Source organism: Antechinus flavipes, chromosome 5, assembly GCF_016432865.1.
Source record: "Antechinus flavipes isolate AdamAnt ecotype Samford, QLD, Australia chromosome 5, AdamAnt_v2, whole genome shotgun sequence".
NCBI lineage: Eukaryota > Metazoa > Chordata > Mammalia > Dasyuromorphia > Dasyuridae > Antechinus > Antechinus flavipes.
This window is the reverse complement of record NC_067402.1, coordinates 103,780,930-103,805,939: the sequence shown is the minus strand read 5'-3', so window position 1 is coordinate 103,805,939 and position 25,010 is coordinate 103,780,930. Positions and strand designations below refer to the sequence as shown.

At 33.9% G+C, this 25,010-nt stretch overlaps 1 protein-coding gene across 2 annotated transcripts in view; it reads left to right on the top strand.

Moving 5' to 3' along the window:
- The window catches only part of UBN2 (ubinuclein 2), a 128,190-nt gene that overhangs the window by 83,493 nt on the left and 19,687 nt on the right, over nt 1-25,010 (top strand). For both annotated transcript variants that reach the window (XM_051963606.1, XM_051963607.1), the window contains 3 exons: nt 7,214-8,827; nt 13,979-14,210; nt 14,899-14,988. In XM_051963606.1, coding sequence (XP_051819566.1) covers nt 7,214-8,827; nt 13,979-14,210; nt 14,899-14,988 — 1,936 coding nt within the window. The remainder of the gene's footprint in view (nt 1-7,213; nt 8,828-13,978; nt 14,211-14,898; nt 14,989-25,010) is intronic.

Below are 25,010 nucleotides of genomic sequence, written 5' to 3'. Positions count from 1 at the left end.
TGTAAAATCTTTATATTAAAATTCAAAGAGCTATCAAGTTGTAAAGGTTCAATAATAAAAGCTAATTATAGTGGTGTAAATATTTGTTAGAATATAGCCAGCAGTATGCATTAAAGCAATAATAAATAAATATTTGGGTATAATTGGGGATAGAGGTCATAGTTGTTAAATAAAACGACTTTCCTTTTTATATTAATGTGGGTCATAACAAAACAAATATAATACATATAACAGGAGCAAAAGGCAATATTACTTCTTCCTTTTGGGCATAATATGGCAATTGTCCTCAAACAAATACACTGTTATAGAATGTAGAAGAAAGTATCATTTGTAGATTCAATGCAATTCAACAATACCCATTATGTGCAAGATATTATTCTAGTTATTGGAGGTAAAGAGACAAAAATGGCCTTAAGTTTGCATTATATTGTTCAGTAGTAAAGGGAGAGAATATAATATTTAGACAAATAAATACAGTTATTTGGGGATACTAACGTTGGGGAAATCTAGGGTAGGATATCAAAAAGTCTTATGTAGGATATTTCCTCTACAATGTACCTTGTAAAGAGCTTTGGAGTCTTATCTCCTTTGCTAACTCAGAATCCTATACATTTTGCATTAATATAATCTGCATATTTTTTATAAAGGCATTTCTGTCACTGGCTTTTATGAAGGAAATTTTCATAATCTCATTTTTTAAGTTCTATGTCCTTTTTTTCCCCCCTTCAAATATAATAAGGAAAAAAAATAAGAAAATTACAGCAATGAGAATTCAGACAAGATTGGTGACATCTGTTTTTCATGATTCTATGACTTTTTATAGCCTCATTCTGGTAATTATATAGAAAATGAGATTAACCCAGAATTGGTTTTGGACAGAATTTGAATAGCATTGGGCTGAAGGGGGCAAGTGTTTTCAGTGGTGGTGAATAGCCAGTCAGCATAAATTTAGTAAGGACTTATACATGTCTGTCATTGTACTAAAGCATTGAAGATACCAAAAAAAAGGCAAAAATGGGATATTTTCCCTATTTGATGGTTGATCACAGGCCCAAGTTTGTGAAGAAGAGGCAAATGAAGGGGATGCTGGATTGGGCAAGGAAGAACCATAGAGACTGTAGATTATGATAAGAGTTTAAAAGTTGAGAAGTAATGAAGCATTGGGGAAAATGAGAGTGATAATCCAAACAATTTGAGAATTCAAGTTTATAAAAGGGACTCACTTAAGGATAACAGTGAGATTTGACAGGTGACTACCACACTAGTAAAGTGGTTGGAGTAAAGAAGTAGGTTTTGATTTATGAGGAAGTTAATGAACTGGGAGTTGAGGGTTTTTAAGAGAACATTAATGTGTCTGTTGAAATGCATGAGTTTGAGGACATATATTGACGTGGAGAGGAATATTAACAACTAAATATTTCTTTGAAAAAAAAAAAAGAAGAATCTTAAGGATTCTCATTGTGCAATTGAGACATTTTGGGGTTTGATAATATAGGAGGAAGCATAGATTTTTGCCCTTGCCTCTGAACAGAATCTAACTTCATGCATTTGTTTTTCATTCTTAACTTTATATCTAAGCCCTGTCCTTTACAGCTTAACAATACCTATAATTTTTCATTTTCACCTTTTTGTTTCCTCCTGCCTTCTCTAATCTAGTGTATGTCTTAGAAAACTAACATCTTTATAATGAATTTTTCTTTTTTGCCTTGTCAGTGAATAAGGGGAGAGGGAGAAAGAATGGCAAAAATTCAGAACTGAAAATTCAATTTTATTTTATTTTCAGCTCTGAATTTTCTTCCTTTTTTCTCCTCTTCCCTTATGGAATTGGCCACTTCCATTTAAAGAATATGTCCTTGCTCCTTAGCTTCTTCCTAGGCCTATTTCACTCATAATGTTTAATTTTTTGGCCATTCTTAATAGAATTTTCATTTGTTTTAATTGTATTATATAGGGTTTTAGTATGTTTCAATGCCTTTTATTATATATTTCATGTAGGAAAAATATTCTGGTTAATTTCTGCAGTTAATATATTTAGTGTTAATTATGATCTAAATCCTTCTAAGTGACATTGCAGCAACTCAACTATCTTATTTTTCCTCAAAAAAAAAAAAAATTGAGGACCTTTTTCATTCACTGTACAAAACAAGCATTGATAGTTGTTATCTCCATGCCTTCCTATGGTTGGAAAAGTATGGTTTTAAGAACCTGTTAAAGCTGAGTCAAATGACAATAAAATGGGATTGTTGCTTTATGATTTTCTCACTATGTATGTGTGTCATAATTTCTTTATGCCTGTTACTATATTCATTTGTGACCTTTCACAATTTTTCTCGTTATGTCATCTTTTATGTCCCAGCCTTACTTGCTCTAGATTGTTTTTGTGATGTCTTTGTCTTTTCCTATGTTTCTGGTTCATTTCTCTGCTCTATTCCTTCCTTGACTCTCTTTACCTTAATCAGATTTAATATAAAATTACGATTGATATTGATTAGATAGCAGATAGAGTATACTTGAAAGAAAAATGCTGAATTTTAGGATTGCATCCTAACAAAAGGTTATGCACACATCCTTCTTCCTTCCCATATATTACTATAATATAGATATGATTTATCAGACCAAATATTAGAAATATAATAAACAAAGGAATCATAATAAGGATATTATATGATACTAAAAAAATTAAGAGTAACAAAAATTTATTTTAAAAATACATGGCATAAAGTTATGAAGACTGTTTAAATGAACTATTTAAAATGTTAATTAAGAATGGTCAATAAAAATTACATTCATAGTTATAATAATTTAATTAAGAAATTTAGCCATTATAAATTAATTGCATATAGGAACATTTAAAAACTCCATGAGTAGTCCTTTAGTAAACAGACTTGTAACTTACTTGCCAAATAGAGATGGTTGTCAAAGATAGCATCAGCTTAAATTATAAGCTCATTTGTAAAATCTTAAAATGGATTATGAATGATTATAAATTGTATTGTCTTATAAAGCACAATGAAACAATAGAAGGCAGAGCTGATTTAAAGCAAGTTTGGTAAGATATCCAACTATGCAAAGTCACCCCAAGGACATTCCAGGATGGAAAGAGGATAACAAATATAAGTGGAAAAAATTTGCAAAAGTCATTTCGACAAACCTTTTTTCATCAAGGATAGATAAACTACTACACATTTGGTCAATAACCTCAAAAGTTTCTAAGGTGCTTACAGAAGAGATAGAAATGATATTAAAGAAAACAAAGACAAGAGGAAGTGATACAGATTAAGAGCATTGAAGAACTGAAATGCCAGGCCTAAAGGGAGAGGAAGATATCAAAATATGGAAAAAAATCATAAATCTTAATATGCCCAAAAAGATGACCCAGAGAACATAAATAACTACTGACCTGTGTAACTATCTTCCTCATATCTTTATAAAATCTTTGAGGGTCATTATGCATAGAAATTGAGAAGATATTCAATAGGGCATTAGTAAAAAAGCAATCAAGTTTTTGCAAGCAGTATTTAACAGCAGACTAAATTATTGATACAGTTTATTGAGAAATATAAAGATATAAATTATTGTATTTATATTGATTACAAAAAACCCAAAACAAAATATTAAACTCAAGTAAAATATAGCAGAGTATTTTCTGTCCACCTATAAAGATCATTTAGGCCCCTAAGAAGATATTAACAAGAAATATAAATTTGTTCAGTAATCATCTTATAATAAACATCCAACAGGGACATACAAGCTTGCCAAGAATATTTGCTACTATGAAAGTCTAGCACAGAGTCTAGTTTGAGACTTCCCTGTGGATGATGACCTCCTTCAAATTCAGTTATTTGAGAAAAACATTGTGCTGATTGCATCAAGTTTCAGAACATTTCAGAGCCTCCTAGAAAAGATTGGTGATCACTTTAAGGAGTCCAGTCATTCAGAAAAGACCAAATAAATGACAAATTTCTTTTGCTCAGTTTTCAATTTACATCTAGAACTTGCCCAACAATCTGTGTACCTGGAACAGATAGTACAGATGGATAGTGGACTCGGCTGACAATTGAAAAGGAGCGACGACTGGATTACCTTTGGGAAATTGCATCACAGTTTTGACTTTAAGCTTCCTAGGCCCATCCTTTTAGGATAGCCATTTTATTGGTGGTGGTATATGGCAGAAATGTAGAACATCACTAATTCTTAAGAACAAAAGAGGGCAAAGAAAAGGCTTGTGGTAGATTGAAGCTGGTTGCAAAATATAATCAATGAAAAGAATTTAGAGTAAAGGATGTCATCAGAAAATTGTATGGCAGAAAAAAAAGTTGTGTTGTTTTTGTGGCAAGAACAAGAGATAACCTGTAGCTAGTCAGATTGTTTACTGGTGCTTATGATGTCAAATGAAATTGAGGAAGGCCTCCAGAGCATGTTTGGGGAACAACTCTTGCATTGAACTTTTGAGAGAACATGAATGTGAGTAGTATGGAATAGGTGGCTTTAAATGGACTATTGTTTTAGATATCATCAGAGAGAATTCTCAAATTAATGATATCCTGGTTTCATTTGAGTGATTAATGTACACTGAGGATATATTTATCTAATGTTTTTCCTGAAGTTAATTAGTCCATTCTCCTTTTTTTACTATTATTGATTTTCCACTCCTTCACATCATTTTTATCACTGCCACATTTTTCTATCTCAGCATCCAGTATCATTTTTATTATCTTCACTTTTCTCAGCTTCAAAGCATAGTCTATTCCTGGAATATGATATATGACATTTTTGAAACTTTAGCTATAAGACCTGGGATTATTCAGTGACATAGTATTTTCACATAAATTTCTTATTTTTCTTCTAAGTATAAGAGCTTCATTTCTTGTTAATCATTTGTCTGTCTATATTCTCACAGAGTGGTAGTTTTAAAAATGTGGTCCAGAAAACCCTTGGAGGTCCCTGAGATTCTTTCAAGGAATTTTTGAGGTTGAAACTATTTTCATAATGTCAAAATATTTCATTTCTAATACAGTAAATATTAGTAAAGATAACTCTCCTAAAAACTCTTTGGGAGTCCTTCAATAAATTTTTTTAAGATTGTATAGGAGTCCTTGAGTTTGAGAACTATTGATATAAAGAATTTTCCATACCTAGAATACTCTATCTCCATAGCTTGGTTAAAATCCTTATTTTCCTTTAAGGTCCAGCTTAAATGCTACCATCAAGTATTTCGAATTTCAAATTATGCTGGCTGAAAGTGATCTCTTCTTTCCTCAAATATTCTTATAGCACTCTGAAACGCTATCATATTCTATCTTTTATCATACTTAATTGTGTAGCATCTCTTTTTCTTTCTGGATTCTAAACTTCTTGAGCGCAGAAACTGTGTTATTTTCCATTTTTCTATCCTTATAGCCTAGCAACAGAGTCTCATATGTAATAGTTGCTTATCATGCTTGCTATTGAATTGAATTCTTCATAGTGAAACCACATATTCATATTTATTTCGCTTACAATGGTATTCTTCTGTTAGCTTTCTTATAAATCCTTCTAGGATAAATATTCTTTCTTAACTTGGCCTCTTTACTTTGTTCAATCCTTAATTTGTTTTCATTCCCCAAAAGTATTTTTGATGGTGGATTATCTATCTTCAATATATATTGACTTGGATAGCATGTCAAAATAAACTGATGTTTCATCTGTATTACCCCTTTAGCTTAGTATTATGTAATGCAGTGTGTGATTTTCTTCAAAGAGAAAACTTTTAGTATTGCCAAAGAAGTCAGAAATTTGGTCATTAAAGTGCATTATTAGACTAATTTTAAGAATTTGAGAAGAAGACTACATCTCCATTCTCTCTGCTGCCTCCTCCATTTAATTTCTCTAGTTCTTAACTTCCTGTTTTATGGGGTTTTGAATTTCTCTACATTTCCCTAGACTATTCCTTTGGTCAGTGCTATCAAACTCAAATAGATTTCCTAGTCAGTATATTGACTTTGAAAAGTACAAAATAACATTATGTTTTATTATTTTTATTTATTTTGCTAAATAATTTCCACTTACATTTTAATCTTATTGCCAGGAATGAGTTTGCTACCTCTATCTTAAAGCTATCCCTAAACTTTTTTCTTAGTTTGAAATCTAAGAATCTACTATCCTCAAAATAACAGATGTCCCATAAGCCACTACAGAAATGTTTGCAAAACCCTGCTCATAGATTAAAGTTCTACAATATATCTTAAACTTGGGGAAAATGTCCTCCTTTCAGTACATGTAATATTTATTGAATAGAATTTTAAAATGCCTTTTACATATATAGATTTCTGTTGATTTTTTTTTTTCTTTTCCTCTTCCCCTATGAGCTCTCAGGGTTCTTCTTGCCTTACAGTTTTCTAAAACATGAATTATTTCTTAAAATAGACTTTGTACTTTGAAGAATATCAAGTTCAGTACCTTCTCACTACTATTCTCTTCTCTCTTAATCCATGAATCAGGTTCACAATGTAAATAGTTGTAAAATAAATTATTTTCCTATTTAATGGCACTGAGGCGTCAACATCTTTGTCATCTCCAGGTTATATGTGTGTAGCAAAGTAAAATGTCAAGAACTGGAACTCATCTTTGTTTGGAATATTGTATCACAAATGAAAAATGAAAATCAAAGGGTCAGTTAGTATAGGTACTGAAGGTACTGAAAGATAGGAACAGGTTGTGGACTGTAAACCCAGAATGTGGTCAGACTAAGAGGAATTAGCCCTAAATGCATAGGACAAAAAGTAAACCTGGTTTTACTGTTCTGTTCCAAGATTCAGGCTGCAAAGGGGACCTTTGCCAGAAGCACAATCCAGGTATAGGCCATATTCAAGCTAAGCATAAGGGAACAGAAGGAGAATAAAGGAATAGTTACTCAGGAATTGGAATAGGCAGATGAATCCACACTGAAATGTGACTTTTGATCCTATGATTGTGGAGGGAGTTTTGTCTTTGCCTTTTCAAGTAGTCTTCTTGGTTAAGGCAGACAAAGCCTATTGGTCATATATTGTTCATTAGAACTAGAGTGGACTAGAGATACTGACTGTAGCACAGTCAGAATACTAAGTCCTCTAGCTCCTCTTCATAGTTCTAATGAAAATTTCCTTGGAAAAAAAAATTAAAAATCAGTTGGGAGGGAACTCTAGTTTCTTAGAAATTTTCACAGTGTAACTTTTTCTTTTGGCTTTTACCCAAGGACTGCAGTCCAAAAAAGGACCAGAAAATACCTGCGTCTTTATTATCTTCAGTTGGTGGTCCATCGGTGAGCTCTCTTACTTCTGCTGTTGCTCCAGCCAGCTCTAGCAGTACACCTGCCCAGGAAACTATTTGCCTTGATGATTCACTAGATGAAGACCTTTCTTTTCATCCACCTTCACTGGATTCTGTTTCTGAGGCATTGGCTGTTATCAATAATGGGACCAAGGGCCCTCCAGTTGGCTCTGGAGTTGGCGTACCAACTACAAGACCTCGACCAGGACTTCGGGAAGAAAAATTAGCAAGTATCATGAGCAAGCTGCCATTGGCTACTCCAAAAAAAATAGAGTCAGCTCAGACTGCACATTCATCAAGTCTTATTGCTGGCCACACAGGACCAGTACCAAAGAAACCCCAGGACTTAGCTCATACTGGCATCTCTTCAGGCCTTATTGCTGGTTCCTCAATTCAGAACCCTAAAGTTTCTTTAGAACCTTTGCCAGCCAGGCTTCTTCAGCAAGGACTCCAACGGTCAAGCCAAATCCAAGCATCTTCTTCTTCACAGGCCCATGCCTCTTCTTCCTCTTCCCAAGCCCAAGCTGCTGCCTCCTCTCATGTTTTGGTTACATCTTCAGAGGCCCAAGAATCTTCCTCAGTAACACAAGTGACAAAGGTGCACCAGCATTCAGCTGTACAACAAAACTATGTGTCCCCATTACAAGCCACCATTAGTAAATCACAGACTAACCCAGTGGTAAAATTAAGTAGTAATCCCCAACTTTCTTGTTCCTCCCCACTCATCAAGACTTCAGATAAACCACTTGTATATCGCCTTCCTTTGTCTAACCCTTCCTCTGGAAGTGGCTCTCAAGGGTCCCATCCGTTGGTCTCTCGGACAGCACCTAGCACCTCTACCTCTAGTAACTATTTAGCCAAGGCCATGGTGTCACAAGTTTCCACCCAGGGTTTCAAGTCTCCTTTTTCTATGGCTGCATCCCCTAAACCTGCTGCATCCCCTAAACCCGCTGCATCTCCTAAGCCTGTAACATCCCCTAAACCCTCTGCCTCCCCCAAGCCCTCTGCCTCCCCCAAACCCTCTGCCTCCCCCAAGCCCTCTGCCTCCCCTAAGCCCTCTATATCAACTAAACCGTCTATGTCAACTAAACTTCTTATATCTAAATCCAATCCAACTTCCAAATCTGCTGTATCCCCCAGTTCTTCCAATTCAAGTGCACTAGTAGCCCAGAGTAGCCACTCTACCAGTAACAATCCAATCCATAAACAGCCCAGTGGAGTAAATATCAGCAGACAGTCTCCTACCTTGAATTTACTGCCCTCTAGTCGCACTTCAGGCCTTCAGTCTGCAAAAAATCTTCAGGCCTCTTCAAAGTTAGCTAACCCAGCATCCACTGGAACTGTTGGAAAAAATAGCTTGAGTGGAATTGTAATGAATGTACCTTCCAGCAGAGGTGGCAATCTAAATTCAAGCGGAGCTAATAGGACTAGTCTGTCTGGGGGGACCGGAAGTGGAACACAGGGTGCTACTAAACAGTTGTCTGCTCCACATAGACCATCCACTGCCTCAGGGTCTTCAGTTGTAACAGCCAGTGTGCAGGTAAGTACTTAATCTATATTTGTCTGATGATGTAAAAGATTGTTATCTTTCTTTTTCCTAAGTCCTTTGGATAACATTATGAATGAATCCATTTATGTTGAATCTATAGAATAAATTTTGACAAACTTTTCATTAATGAGATATTTTAAATTCCATCTTCAAATGTATTGGGCTTATCCAATTGCCAGATAGAAGTCAGGAGAAAAAAAAATTAAAATCTTTTAGTAACTTAAAAAAAGTGATATCCATGTTTTCCTCACATATTGGTTTTCTAGGTGTTTATAAACAAAAGTAAGATTTATAGAATTTTTTTCTCATTAGAAAATTTTGATTTTGAAAGAAAATCAAGCTTCCAATAATGTAATTTTAAAGTAAAATCAACATTAAATATATTTAAAATACACTTTTAATTTGAAACCCTCAGAAGGCTGAGTGAGTAGGTCTAGAGTAGAAGTTTTAACTTACCAAACTCATGGACATAATAAGATAGTTGTTTGTTTATACTTTTTACGTGCCATTCAGGTTCAGATTGTATTCTTGCCGCACTTTACCCCTATCCCCTCAGCCTTAGTTTTCAGAGTAAAAAAGGTCATTTCACTGACATATATTCTAGATTTGGTTCATTGTGGAATAATCCGCTAGATCAAATATCATTCTGGAGCCACTTAGAAATATATACTGGTAAGTAAATTATGAAGCTTGGAGTCATGATGTTATATTGACTTTCTATGTTACACAATGCAGCAAACACTTAAAGTGAAAAATAGTCAATAATTATACAGCCTCTTAAAGTATAATAGTCTCTCTTTTCCCCTTTAGTAGCTATAATTTTTTTGTCCCTTCCAATCCCCTTCCTTCTTTGGAAGGGTGATGGCACTTGCAATCAAGAAACAGGGAGGAAATGTCAATATATATATAGTTGATACTTGTTTTATCAAGACTCCATTTCTTTTTCTCACCTTTACTTGATCCTTTTCTAGGTATGGAAATAACAGATTACTGTTGTCAACATTATTTACTATTAGGAGCATGTTAATCCTCCACTCTTTTTCTCTTGACACAATGGTAGAATTATCCTTAAGACATGCATAAGTAAATAAAGTTAAAAAAATTTTTTTGCTATAAAACTTAAGTTAAACACAAAGGACAAACAGTGGCATAAGAAAAAATAAGGAAGACTTTACAGAAAGTAGAAGATTCTTAATTCTCTGAATTCAAATTTAAATTAATATGAAATATGACCTCGGTTGTTTTGGTTGACAGATCTTCAGGCATAGGTAGATTCTCATTCCATTTTAGATTCTACTTCTTTTCCCTAATTCCAAATAAATCTCTGACTCCTGCTTCATGACTTAAATTAACTTATTTACCCTCCCTGAGATTATTTCTTTACATCTTTATCAATTCCCAAATTGCCTCTTTTCCAATTGTAAGACTAATTCCCTTTGACCCAATCACCAGATCTGTTATTCTCTCCTTTAGCTCTTTCCTAATAGGTTTTCTCCTTTGACTCCCAAATTACTTAATAGTTAACTGACAAGGCCTGAGGTACATGAATCATGCCACTTCTCTCCTTGTTCATACCACTGGATCATGTTAACAGCTGCAAATATTTAACTAGATTGTAGCTGGTATGTCATGTCATTTACCCAGGGGAAGGCTATCCATAAATAACTATACTATGTTTATACAATGCCAGCTTTTTTAATATATGGTAAAATTTGATAATACAAAGACTTCTTTTACCCCAAGAAGTAGCTGTAGAATTTTACCAAGAGATAACAACTAGCTATAGGTCACAAAGCTAATTTTGACGGTTATCAGTGCCTTCATGTGAATCCTGAGAGAGACTGAAAAGTCCAGGAGAAAAGATACCATATGCACATATGTGAATGGTAATCTATCAATATTCGCTGAACTTGTACTATATGTTAATGTGAACTAGCAGTCTGACAACTGCATAAAAATGAAACTGCCAACACAGTTATGTTTTACTTTAATAGAAGTCTGTTCTCCTATAAGTGTTAGATCCAAGTCAAAGGCAATAATTCCACTATGCTCTGTGTTAACCAGATCATATCTGAAGTATTATGTCCAATTCTGGAGATGATGTCCAGATAGTATCTGCAGAAAGACAATAAGAATGGCGAGGACTCTTGCAACACTCTCATATGATATATTATTTAAGATAGTGGAGGTGTTTAGTCTGGAAAAGAGAAGTCTTAGAAGGAAAGTGATAATTCTTATATAAGTACCTTGTTTTATATTATTCTAGAGGGTAGAAATAATGTATATGAAAAGAAGTTTTAGCAAAAGAGATTCTAACTTAGCAAAAAGAAGAACAGTTATTATTAATCTATGCAAAAATAGATCAAATTGCCTTGTTCATAAAATGTTCATTCAAGATACATGACTGCCTGACAGGTATCTTATAGATAGGATTTCTGCATTAGAAGGGAAGTTATACTGTTTATCCTCTACTGTTACTTCCAACACTTAAGATTCCATGGATGTATATGGCATAGGATATGTTATGTGTGTATTAAAAAGTGAGAAAAGAAAATCTTTACCCAGCTTCTGGTAAAGTTGAATTGACCAAGATTATTACTAAGGAATGCTAAACTAGGTAGGAGTGACCAGAGACTATTACTTTTGGTTTAAAGATACATAATTAATATAGTGGAGTCATTTGTGGAGAAATATATTATACTACAATTTACACACTGATAAAATCTTAAGGGAAAAGTATCTGCAAAACATATAGACCAGCCTCTCCTTCTACCCTAATACAAATACCCTATTCCTTCTATATCGTCTCCTTCATTTCTGTCACTTATTTTCCTTCATAGAGGCAATAAAATAGAGCCTTGATAGTCTGTCAACACTTGTCAAAGATGCTGTTCACTTTCTTCTTAGTAGATACTATTGGGGGATATACAAAAATGTATGATAAACTTCAGTTGTTCTTGAAGGCATTTAGATTTAAATAGTGAGATAATATGAAACAGCTACAGAAGACACTTTATAAAAAAATCATTGAATGCACATTAAATGTACTACCATAATACAAACTTAATAGTTACATTTTGAGAATCTATGTAGAAGATTATGGGATGACATTGAAGTTTTTTTCATTATTGTTTCTGTGTTTGAAAGCAAGAATAAAGAGCTTGGTTTGATAAACTAAGCTGTTAGAGAACCACTCTCTTTGTTGTAAAGAAGGGAGTGCCATGATGAAATGAGTAAGATAATTGTTTATAAGATAAAATGGAATGGGGAAAGACCAAAGACAAATCAGTCAGAAAAGTAAGTCCCTCTTGGTCCCAGGTATAAGTGGTATTTTTTCTCTCATTCCTCAATCTTAATGTGGCTCGCATAAAACCGAAGTGTTTCCTAGGATCACATTCTTAAGGACACTTTTCTGCATGACAGCGTCAGAAGCTGTAGCAGATAGCTCATCGCCCTTTTGGCACACAAGCTTTAGGAACCTGCCTTACTTTTGGTGTTACAAGATAAGGGAAGCAGATCCTCCTTCTTGTTTGGGCCTGCTTCCCTAGTTCTTAGAACGGTGGACTTCAAAGTCCATCAACAACTGATTTTGCCTCCTTCCTATCACTAGTAATGGAGAAGAGTAGAGGAACTGTGGAGAGCATGGATGGGGTTTTCAGAAATCCCCTTTCCCAAAGAATTTTTTGATTTGGACAGTACTTTTCCTTTGATCCTATTGCTCTGCAACTCAGTATCAGAATAGGGAGTAGGCAAGAAAGGGAGGCAGGCATGGCAAGATACTACAGGAAAGTGTAGTTTCCATATTTTGCAGTTAAGTGAGGGAATTGCTTTAGTAATTCAATGGAGGTAAGAAGATGGCAAGAAAAGTGAATGTGGTTCATCTATGTTAGCCTTCTCCTTAACCCCCAAAGCTCTATTGAAATCCCAGGGTCTGGTGTTCTCTGACTTTCAAATAGGGTGGAAAATATTCTTTTTCCTGCAGTTGACACCCTTGGTGGGGGGTAAGGAGAGGGATGGAGCGGGATGGACAAATGAGGATATCATGCAAAAAAGAGGAAAGAAGACTGCTGTTTTTCTGTCAAAGTCACACTGGAGATACAGAGTAAAGGCACAACAGGTTAAGAGGAGGCCATGAGACTACTATCATGTGCAGAGGCCTTCAAATGTGAGGTAGATCTAACCAGATATTTCATTTCCTAAGCACATCTCCTTGGTATTGAATCTTAATGCAATCTTAATGCAACATGGTGTTTACTCTTGGTTTGAGTGGTATATTCCTAGGGATGGGGATCTCAGGGGATGTGATGGACACAGCCCAAATTTGTGAATCATAGAGCAATGTAAAATTAATAAGACTGATTCTCTAGTTCTCACATGAAAATGTTAGAATCCCAGAGTTGGAAGGGACCTTGTGGGTCATCCACTCCAACTTCCCACCCAATGCAGGAATCACCTCTACAACATCCCTGAATGTTGAACAGAACAGGGCTGAGGACAGAACCCTGTGGCCAGCTCACTCCAGCCAGCTCCCTCCAGGTTGACCTTGGTCCATTAATCATTACTCTTTGGGTATGGTTATTTAACAAGTTACAAATCCATTACTTTACTGTCTATATTTTATAGTCATATATGGTAAACTACTTTCTGGTTGGCCTCAGTGTGAAAGAGAAGCATGAATAATATTACTTTTATGTAGAAACACACCATGCATGCATGGTTCCTGTCTCCCATAGTTCTTTAATGTTTCTTCTGCTCTTGAATTTTGCTCATGTTTAGTTTTTGGTATTAGCAGTTGTGATTAAATATTTTAATACATAAGTATTTTTGAAGCTTTTATTTTCTTATAGCTACTTAATTTTTAAAGTGAAGGACAAAATATATTACCCCTAGGAAAATATATTGGGGAAATTTTAATTTGTAATTTTCCAGAGTTACAAATAAAGTGTACTAATTTTCAGAATTTGGCAATCCTAAAGAAGGTGCCTACTATTTCAGCTCTTGTTATAGAGTTATTTGTGTCTGTGTGACTTGCTACTATTAGAGAAATTGTTAGCTATGCAGTTTTGGTTCTGTCGGGGTGTTAAATATGTCAGCTAAGAATTTAAAGTCATTTTTTTTTTTTGACATATGGTTTCTGCACAGTCCACAGCAGGTGCATCCTTATTGGCTAATGCCTCGCCTCTCACTCTCATGACATCACCACTGTCTGTAACAAATCAAAATGTGGCTCCTTTTGGGATGCTGGGGGGCCTGGTTCCTGTCACCATGCCCTTTCAGTTTCCTTTGGAGCTGCTTAGCTTTGGAACTGACACAGCTGGAGTGACAACCACCTCGGGATCTACCTCAGCCGCTTTCCACCATAGCCTAACTCAGAGTAAGTTTGATTATTCAGTTATTTTGCAATCTAATCTGAGAGAACACTAAACCCCGCTAATTCATATAATTGGATCTAATTAGTGACAGTTATGAAATATTTTAAAAGAAAACCTTCTGTATTTCAATTACATATATAAAGGAGCAGAAGCTTAATGAATTCTATAGTTTTCCTTAACAAAATTTTATAAAACTTATTAATTATTCATTGCATTGATCATAGTTCTTTGTTGTTTCTTTTTACAGTGACTTAGTCATTTTAGAAAGTAGTTCTCTTGGTTTTTCTCACAATTTCATACAAATGGTTCTTCTGCATAAATTTACACAGAAATTCCAGGATTCTCTAAAATAGTGTCGTTTCTTATTCACTATTAATATTTTATTACGTCCATATGATTTTCAGTTCATTAACACCCCAATCAGGATAAGAGGTAGAAGAACCTAATTTCTTGCATTTTTGGAATTTCCTTGAAATAAAGGATTGTGGCCTGTCTAAATTATGAAGTCCTTGATTGCCTTATTATTATTATTATTAGGTACTTAGGTACCTAATATGGCATTCAGTGAGTTTCTTATGCTTCTGTCTTTCCCACATAAATCTAGTTTGTATGTTTTAACTTTTTTAAACAAAAATTTTTAAAAACTAAAGCCTGGACAGACTACCAGTATTGCATATTTTTTTCTTTTAGATATGCTGAAGGGTTTACAGCCAGGAGCTCAGCATTCAACATCACTTTCTCACTCACCTCTGCCTAGTCACCTACAGCAAGCTTACAATGGTAAGATTCAGTATATTTCTTGATCTTGTGTATTTGAAATTTAAAGTACCTATAGCACTCAAGAAACACTTCTTTTCTTACTCAAACCCCTTTTTTTGGTGGTACACCTGCCTCATTATGAATTCTAAGGAAGGCTTAAGTGAGTCTCCGAGGAATGCAAGACTGAACCTACAGTTGGACTTGTCATCTAATTTGTATGTTGCTGTGTCCAAGACTCTATTATCTTCCACCCTTATTATTCATTATTTCTCAGTCCCTTGAAGAAATTTCTAATTATGATTCTTTTGTTCAATCCATTCCTGTCTATCCTTGCCTTCTCATCTTATAGGATCCTTGTCCATATCCTCTATATAGACTATAGAGTCTACCTAATATGTGGGAAACTGGCCTTCTTCTAGATGTCTTTACTTTGTGGTTATCAGAGGAACCTATACACTGTTCATGGCTATGAATTACCTACTATCTTTTTTTTCTTGTCCTTCAGTACACTGATGACATCCTAATTGTTCTCAGGAGTTAGCCACATAAATAAAAAGATCCATAAAGTCAATAATCTATTTAGTTCAGTAGCTTTTAACAGTTTTTTTCCTGCCATGAACCACTGTAGCAATCTGACAAAACTTATCAACCCCTCATTTTTTAAATAACTGAAGGAAATGCTAAATTTCAGTTAGAGATTAATGAAAATAAAGATTTATTTTTTTCTTTTCTTGACCCCTAAAATATATCCATGGACCCAGTTAAAAAACCTTGCTCTACCTACATCAAAACACTAAGGCAAAGAACAAGTATAAAAATGTTAATAGTGGTAGTAGCTTTTGTAGTAGTGGCTGCTGCTGTTTTAAATGTAAGTTTTTGACTTCCCAAACTGTAAGAAGTTCCTTATCCATTAGTTTCTTTGCTCCTCCAGTCCTGACATGGGGGACAGGTTATTTTCCAAAGGACTAGATTTTGGTTCTGTTCTGATCAGTAACTCTCCCTCTTCCATACTCATTTTATAATATTTTTCTATTGCTTTGTGTTTTTGAGGAAATTATATTTTAATTGCTTGTGGACATTGTATCTTATTTTTTTTTGTTTTTTGTGAGGCATTCAGGGTTAAGTGACTTGCTCAGGGTCACAAGCTAGTGAGTGTCAGGTATCTAGGGTTGGTTTTGAACTCAGGTCCTCCTGACTCTAGGACCAGTGCTCTCTGCACCACCTAGTTGCCTTGTATCTACCCATTTTCTGAACCAAGATAAAAAACTCTTCCTTGTAATACATAAGTATTATCAAGTAAACCAAATTTATGTTGTGTTTGGTCATGATTGAAAATATGGCATTCTGTTCCTGTAGTTAATTCATTACCTTTGTACTGAGAGGTGGGAGGCATGTTTCTTCAGTTTTTTGGAGTTCTTATTATTCATTGCACTGATCATAGTTCTTTAGTCTCTGAGTCATTATAAAATGACTTATTCATTTTATAAAATAGTTCTCTTGGTTTTTCTCATAATTTCATACAAATGATTCTTCTGCATAAGTTTACACAGAATTTCCCAGAATTCTCTAAAATAGTGTTATTTCTCATTCACGATAATATTTTATTACATTTGTAAATCATCTGTTGGTGGGCACCCATTTTGTTTACAGTTCTTCGCTAGCTATCGTAAAAAATGCTATTTTTATATAAAGGGGCCCTTTCCTTTTGTCTTGAATTTAATGTATATGTCTACTAGTCGTGTCCAACATTGAATCAAAGAGGATATTTTAGTGACATTTACAGTATAGTTCCAAATTGCTTTCCAAATGATTTGACCAATTCACAGATCCATTAGTAGTGCATTATTATGCATGTTTTCCTACAGCCCCTCCAACAAAGGCCATGTCCTTTTTTTGTCATCTTTGCTAATCTGATGGATATGATATAGAACCTCAGAGTTGCTTTAATTTGCATTTAAATTATTAGTGTTCCAAATACTTTTTCTTGTGATTGTTGAGCGTTTGGATGATTCCTTGCTTTGAGAATTACTTCATGTCCTTTAACCATTTATCTCCTGGGGAATGACTCCTTTAAAATGAGAGGGAGAAGGAGAGGGACAGGAAGAGAGAAAGGGACAGGGAGGGAGGGAGGAAAGGGGGGGAGGGAAATTGGTGAAATAGTAATTTCTCATGAGCAACTAAATTAATATAATAAAAATTACAGTCTAAATTAACTTGGTTCTTTAGTACCATGCCAATCAAATTACCAAAGGATTATTTTATAGAGTGGGGGAAAAGAAAAACTGAATTCATCTGGAGGAACAAGTGATCAAAAATCTCAAAGGAATTAATGAAAAAGTATCAAGAAGAAGGGGACCTAGCAGTACCAGATCTCAAACTACTAAAAAGAGTAATCATAAAAGTAACTGTTTGGTAGCTGATCAGTGGAACAAATAAATTACACAAGATTTAGAAATACAATGAACATAATAGTGTCATATCCACAAATCAGAAGACATAAACAATAATTATAGGTAATCTCTTTTTTCTACTGGGAAAGCTGCAACATAGTTTGAAGTTATGTTTAACCAGCATTTCATACCATATATATATATATTAAATTCAGCTCTAAATAGATAGATGGTTTACATATAATAGATCAGACTTATTATAAAGACATTAGAAAAAAATTAAAAAAGAAACTTTTCACAACTATGGAAAGGAAACTAGTTTATGACCAAAAAAGGGACAGAAAGGATCACAGAAAATAAAATAATTTTAGTTATTTGGCATTGAAAAATGCTTAGGTACTGAAAATCATTGCAATTAGAACTTGAAGGGAAACCATTAACTAGGAAAAAAATCTCCGCAACAAAGTTTCTACCCTAACATTTATAAAGAAATGATTCAAATATATGAGCCCTTCCCAAAGCTAGATGGTCAACAGTTATGACAAAACTAATTCTCAAGAAGAAATCCCAATTATTAATAATTCAATGTTAATTGAATTAATTGAATCCAAAATATCAGTAATTAGAGAAATGCAAATTGTAGCAACTGAGATATTTCATACTCATCAGTTGGCAAACATGACAAAAAGGAAAATTACAGATGTTGGAAGATCTGAAGGAGGACAGGCAAGCTGATGCAATGGTTTCAAATTCAGGGTAGAAATGGGGGCCACTAAACCATGTGAAAAAATTTTGTTTATTGACATAGAAAACTGCATATTAATATTGCCTATTTTATTACATTTTTATTTTTAAATATTTTCCAGTTACATTTTGGTTTTTATGTTTGTTACCTCTACACTAATGCAACAAAGGAGACCAATATATGCAAACTAATTTAGAACAACTCTTTTTGTAGTAGCAAAGAATTGAAAATTTAAGCAGGATGGAGTGGAGTGCTAATCTTAGGAAATGGCTGAACCAGTGGTCTATGAATGTAATGTGGTATTAATGTGCTTTAAAAAATGAAGGAATGAAAGTAAATTAAGAAAAATATTAAAGAAATGAAGGAATGTATAGTTTCAGAGAAGCCAAAGAAGACTTATATAAATTGTTAGAGGGAAAAGTAATCAGAAGTAGGATGACAATTTATACAGTTAAGAAAAATATTAAAGAAATGAAGGAATGTATAGTTTCAGAGAAGCCAAAGAAGACTTATATGAATTGTTAGAGGGAAAAGTAATCAGAAGTAGGATGACAATTTATACAGTTACAACATTCTAAAGAAAAGCTACTTTGAAAACCTTTGCCTAGCAAACCCCAAATAGGGAAGTGAAGAGGCAAATCTAACTGAAACAATTGAACAACAAATGATCAGCCACAGTTCTGGAGGACAGATAATGAGGAATGCTACCCATTTCCTAATAAGAGCAGTGATGGAATTGACATACAAAATCAAACATATATTTTTAAATGTGGACAATTGGGAATTGTCCACTTCATTATGTGTCCAATTTGATTATGTGTGTTATAAGGTCTTTTTTTCTTTTTTTTTTTTTTTTCCAATAAGAGTAGGAGATGGGAATAGGATTAGGATTGTAAAAAAGAAAAGGGAAGAAGGAAGGAAATTTTTAAAGGATCATTGAGGTTTTTGCTTTTGTTAGAGGAAGTAACAACAGGAAGATCAGAATAAAAGCACAAACAGGATAATTTTGAAAACTCCAGGTTCTTAGACTCCAGTTACAGAGTGTATAGCGCAAGGGTCCTCAAACTTTTTAAATAGGGGGCCAGTTCACTGTCCCTCAGACTGTTGGAGAGCCAGACTATAGTAAAAATAAAAACTTTGTTGTGTGGGCCTTTAAATAAAGAAACTTCATAGCCCTGGGTGAGGGGGTAAACGTCCTCAGCTGCTGCATCTGGCCTGCCATCCGTAGTTTGAGGACCCCTGGATAGCCCAAGGAAGTCATTAATAAGTCCAAAATATTTATATCAACATTTTTTGTGATAGCTAGGAATTGAAAACAAAGTAAATACGCTTTTTTCCCCTTCCTTAAAAAAATACAATTTGTCATACAGGTTGTCTCTACGGGGAGGGAGGGACATAGGATATTGTGGTGATATAAGAACCAGAAAATAACAATTAAAAACTAAAAATTGGGGGAAAAAGAAAAGTAGGTTCAAATGATTTTTTACATAAAAAGAAGTAAGCCATACATAATATTTATCTGCTATTTCATGTAGAATCCCTTTTTTTGTTTGTTTTATGTATATTTAATTACCCATTTTTAGTGTTTATATTCAGAATAAATTAATTTTAACAATCAATTTAAAGAAAAAGTATTTTGTATTTATATTCATATTATTCCAAAATATGTCTATATATGTAATATGTGTGTGTGTGTGTGTGTGTATATATATATATATATATATATATATATATATATATATATATATATATATATATATATATATATTCCATGTTAATTTTGAATGACATTTTTATATCTGTTGGATTTGTTGATAATGTATAGAAGTGTTGATAATTTTGTGGATTTATTTTGTATCGTAGTACTTTGCTAAAGTTGTGTCTATTAATTTTTTGGTAAATTTATGATATTTTAAAATCTGAAGTTTAAACTCTAGGCCCAAAACTCTGCTGGAGGATTTGTAATACAACATAGGTAATTTTTGGTTTTCCAGATTAGTATGAAGCCTGTAGGTAGTAATATTTACAACAAAATTAGCATCTATTACTCCACAAAGTTTTGATGAGTTAATAAGGTATTGAAAATAATTTTAAAATAAGTTTATTTGATTTAGATACCATTGGTATCAATCAATATAAATTACCTAGAGAAATAAATAATTCCCTAAATTTCCTTTTCTTGCTGCTGTATCTGACATTTCAAGAACAATATCAAATATTGTGGAGATTTACTCTTTTCCTAAGATCTTATGGAAATCTCTTTATAAATGTTGCCTTGCTATATTAAGGAAAAGTCACTTCTAAATAGTGGATTTTCTAGAGCATTTACTTCTTCCTGCTCTGTCATCTCCCTGAATCCCACAAAGAACAATACCCCAATTCACCCTAGAGTCTTTATCATTTCCTAAATGTTAAATCAAACTAAAGATTAGGGCCCTAGGCCTGATTCCAAGAAGCTTCTTGCCTGAAATTTTTAAGGAAAAAAATTTTACAATAAAAAATCCACAGAAAATAAGAGGGAGGGAAATTATTGAGACATTTTACAGTAATAATGCTTTGAATCCTTTTAAATATTTTTATGTAAGTTGTTATAACAGCTCTTTCATAATGATAATTCTTTGCTTATCTGAACAAGGAAACACATTCAAACAAAGCCACAATTTTAACATGTTTTCTATAATGTCTAAGTTTTTGAAATTTTATACATGTTTTGTACTCAGTTGAATTACAAATGCTTTTTTATTGTGTGTGAACCTTAAAACTTCTTTTAAAATTGTTTTTGAGATCTAATTAATGCATCCAATCTTGTGGATTAGTAAACCTAATTAGAGAGGCAGTGATATAGCTCAGTGAATTGAGCATGAGCCCTGAAGTCAGGGACCAGAGTTAAAATTTGGCCTCAAGACACTTAACACTTCCCTGGGCAAGTCACTTAACCCCAGTTGACTCATCAGGAAAAAAAAAAAGTAAACCTGATAAGCTTCTTCCTGCTAATGTTGTGTAAATATCACTTCTGCTAAATATCATTCTGGAAGATTTGGATCAATTAGTAAGCTAACTGAAAATCAATGTAATTAATTAGTAGTAAAATATATATGTCCTAAAAACATACATTTCTGATGTAATCCACCATTTCAAAATGTAGACATCCTTGAGGTTCACTAGAAGAAATGTTAGACATTCTCATGTGCCTTCCTTCCCCAGACCTATGGGGAAGCCATGGAGCCAGCAAACCTCCTTTTTCCTTCAAGTTAAGATAATATTGCTGTGGAGATAATTCTCTCCCCAGCTTCCTCCCCCACCATCTTCCCCAGCATAATTTAATTATATATTATACATATTTATGCATATGTATTATTTATATTATTATACAATAAACTAACACATTATATATTATGTTGTTATAATATATATTACATGCATAATATATTATAGTGTTAATGTATGTGTAATTTATTGGCATAATACATATAATCTTACAATTTTAAATGGTCATTTTAATGTATGTGAGATATAATATAATGTAATAATATGTAGTATAATCCTGTAGTTTTAAAAGGGTTTGTTTTATTCCTTGTGACCATGTAATATATTTGCATATATTCGAGACAACTAATTTAATTTTAGAAGTTTATAACTTGAGTGACTTCTGTATTCAAAATACCTAGCCCTTAAGTATGTGTTGCTAATTTGTGTAGGAATGGTTAGAAAGCATCTGCATAAGTCATCTTCTCAGATGAACTTTTAATCCCAGGCCCAGAATGAGGTTTCATTATCCTCTCTGACTCTGCATTGAAATCTGCCTTGGAATCAGTGTAACATTAATTTCAATATAGGAATCTGTGATATCAGGATGAAATTGCTCTCCTCTGAAACCCATATTACAAGTAACCCCACTGAAATAAAGATGTAGGCAATCTTTGTCTTATTGTCTGCCCAGATTTAGAATATTAAAGGTTTTTGGGTTTGTATTGAATCATCTTATGTCAAAAGCAGCTTGGGAAAGCTGTATTCACACAAATATAACTTAACTGCCTAGAATAATAGGACATATCAATGTCTCCTGATAAAGGTGACTTTTAATGAATATTAAAAATGACTCTAGGGATGGTCTAAGTCAGGATTACTTATGATTATCTGATTTAGATTCAGAAATTTAGAAATGAGTTATCTTCTCTAAATAACACCGATCTCCTGGGGAAACAATAGGAAAATTGGGGTGGTTGATTTTTTTTAGGGCAGCTAGGTGCTATAGTGGATAATATTAGACTTATGGAATCATGAAAATTTGAGTTCATAGTGTCTCTGCTGGGCCTGTATCTAAAGGAATCATAAAAAAGGGAAAAGGATCCACATGTGCAAAAATGTTTATGGCAGCCCTTTTTGTAGTGGCTAGAAACTGGAAACTGAGTGGATGCCCATCAGTTGGGGGATGGCTGAATAAATTATGGTATATAAATGTTATGGAATATTATTGTTCTGTAAGAAATGATCAGCAGAATAATTTCAGAAAAGTCTAGAAAGACTTACATGAACTAATGCTGAGTGAAGTGAATAGAATCAAGAGAACATTGTATATGGCAACAATAAGATTATGTAGTGATCAACTGTGATGGATGTGGCTCTTTTCAACAATGAGGTGATTCAGGCCAGTTTCCAATAGACTTAGGATGGGGAGAGCCATCTGCATCCAAGGTGAGGATTATGGGAACTGAATAAGAATCACAACAGTATTTTCACCTTATTTTTTATTGTTTGCTTTTTCTTTCTCATGATTTTCCCCTTTTTTCAGATTTTTCTTTTCTAACATGACTAATATGGAAATATATTTAGAAATGAGTAGAACCAGGAGATTATTATATACCTCAACAACGATACTGTATGAGGGTGTATACTGATGGAAGTGGATCTCTTCGATAAAGAGATCTAATTCAGTTTCAATTGATCAAGAATGGACAGAAGCAGCTACACCCAAAGAAAGAACACTGGGAAATGAATATAAACTGCTTGCATTTTGGTTTTTCTTCCCTAGTTATTTATACCTTCTGAATCCAATTCTCCCTGTGCAACAAGAGAACTGTTCGGTTCTGCACACATATATTGGATCTAGGATATACTTGTAATCTATTTAACATGTATAGGACTGCTTGCCATCTGGGGGAGCAGGTGAGGGAGGGAGGGGAAAACTCGCAACAGAAGTGAATGCAAGGGATAATGTTATAAAAAATTACCCTGGCATGGGTTCTGTCAATAAAAAGTTATTTAAAAAAGAAAAAAAAAGGAAATATATTTAAGCTGATTGTACATGTATAATTTATATTGGATTGCTTGTCTTGGGGAGGAAGGGAGATGAGGGAGGAAGAAAAATTTGGAACATCAAATCTTATAAAAATGAATGTTAAAAAATATCTTTGCATGTGTAATTGGAAAAATAAAATACGAGGGGAGGGGAGGAGGGCGAACATGAGTTCAAATCCTGCTTTTAGATACAGTGTGACCCTAGACAAAGTTGCTTGACTTTTTCAACTTTGGTGTTCTCATTTTTTAAAAAGAGAATAAAATGAGATAATCTGTTCAATGTGCTTTGCAAACCTTAAAGTACTACATAAATGCTAGCAATAAGAATAAATATAATAATAAATCTACATTTTGGAGTTTGAAAGTTTTCTTAAAATTTTAATTTTAAAGCCCTTGTAAAAGCCAAAAGTCTCTTACAATCTACTGAGTATTTTGTCTGATGAAACAAAGTTTTTTTATACAACATATTAAAAACTGCCTAAATAAAATACATTTGAAAAGTCCCTTATCATTCTATGATTTTTACACTTAATATATAGGTTAAATACACACACTTTTTATAGTATTGCTTTCTCTTTGTGATTTCAAAAAACATATAGAATAGTGATGTCTTCAGCACTATATTTCACATACAAACTTGATAAGTAATTCTTACTTTGTTATAACTTTTCCCTAGAAATAAAGAAACACTTGATTTTTATACTGTCATAGTAAAACAGTTTGTTTGTTTTTGCTTTTATTTCCAAGGCAGCTAGTGGCACAATGGTTAGAGCGCTTGGGACTAGAGTCAGAAAGACTTAAATTCAAATTTGGCCACAGACACTAATTGTGTGATCTTAGTACAAGTCATTTAACCTCTATATACCTCAGTTTTTTCCTCTGCTATAGAATGGAGGTGAATAACAGTACCTATCTGTCTTCCAGGAGATGAAATGAGATATTGATTAAAAGGGCACAACACAATGCCTGGCACTTAAAAGGCACAATATAAATAAATTCTTATTCCTTTCCCCTTTTACTGTGTCATATACCTGACAATCTTCACTGATATTTTTCCATTAAGGACAATGGTCTGGTCCTTCTTTCTGCCCTCTCTCAAACTTACTTTTTTAGCGTCTTCATTCCCCTTGATATAAAAGTAACCTAATAGAATCTCTGCCTGCTTAATTCTTCTTTCACTTCATCTGATTAGCCCCCATGGTTTTAATTATCATCTCTATGCAGATGACTCTCAAATCTCCCTCTCTGCTGGCCTCCAGTCTTCCATCTCCAGCTTCCTACTTTTCTACATCTTGAATTGAATGTCCAGAAAATAAGCATCTTCAAAACTGAACTCATTATGTTGTCCCCCACCAAGACCTTACCTCTTTTTATCTTTACTCTCTAAGGAACCATCATCTTTCCAGTTAACCCAGACTTACAGCCTAGCTTACAAAGTCCTATTCCTTACTCTCCTCCCCCCAAACCCAACAAGTGGTCAAGTCTTTGCAGCTCTCCCTTCCTAATTATTGGTGTATGCTCCTTCTCTTCTCCAGACTCTCATCCCCTCGTGCCCAAAACTATTTCAATAGTCCACTCTTTGGTCTCCCTGCTTCTCCTCACTCCGATCC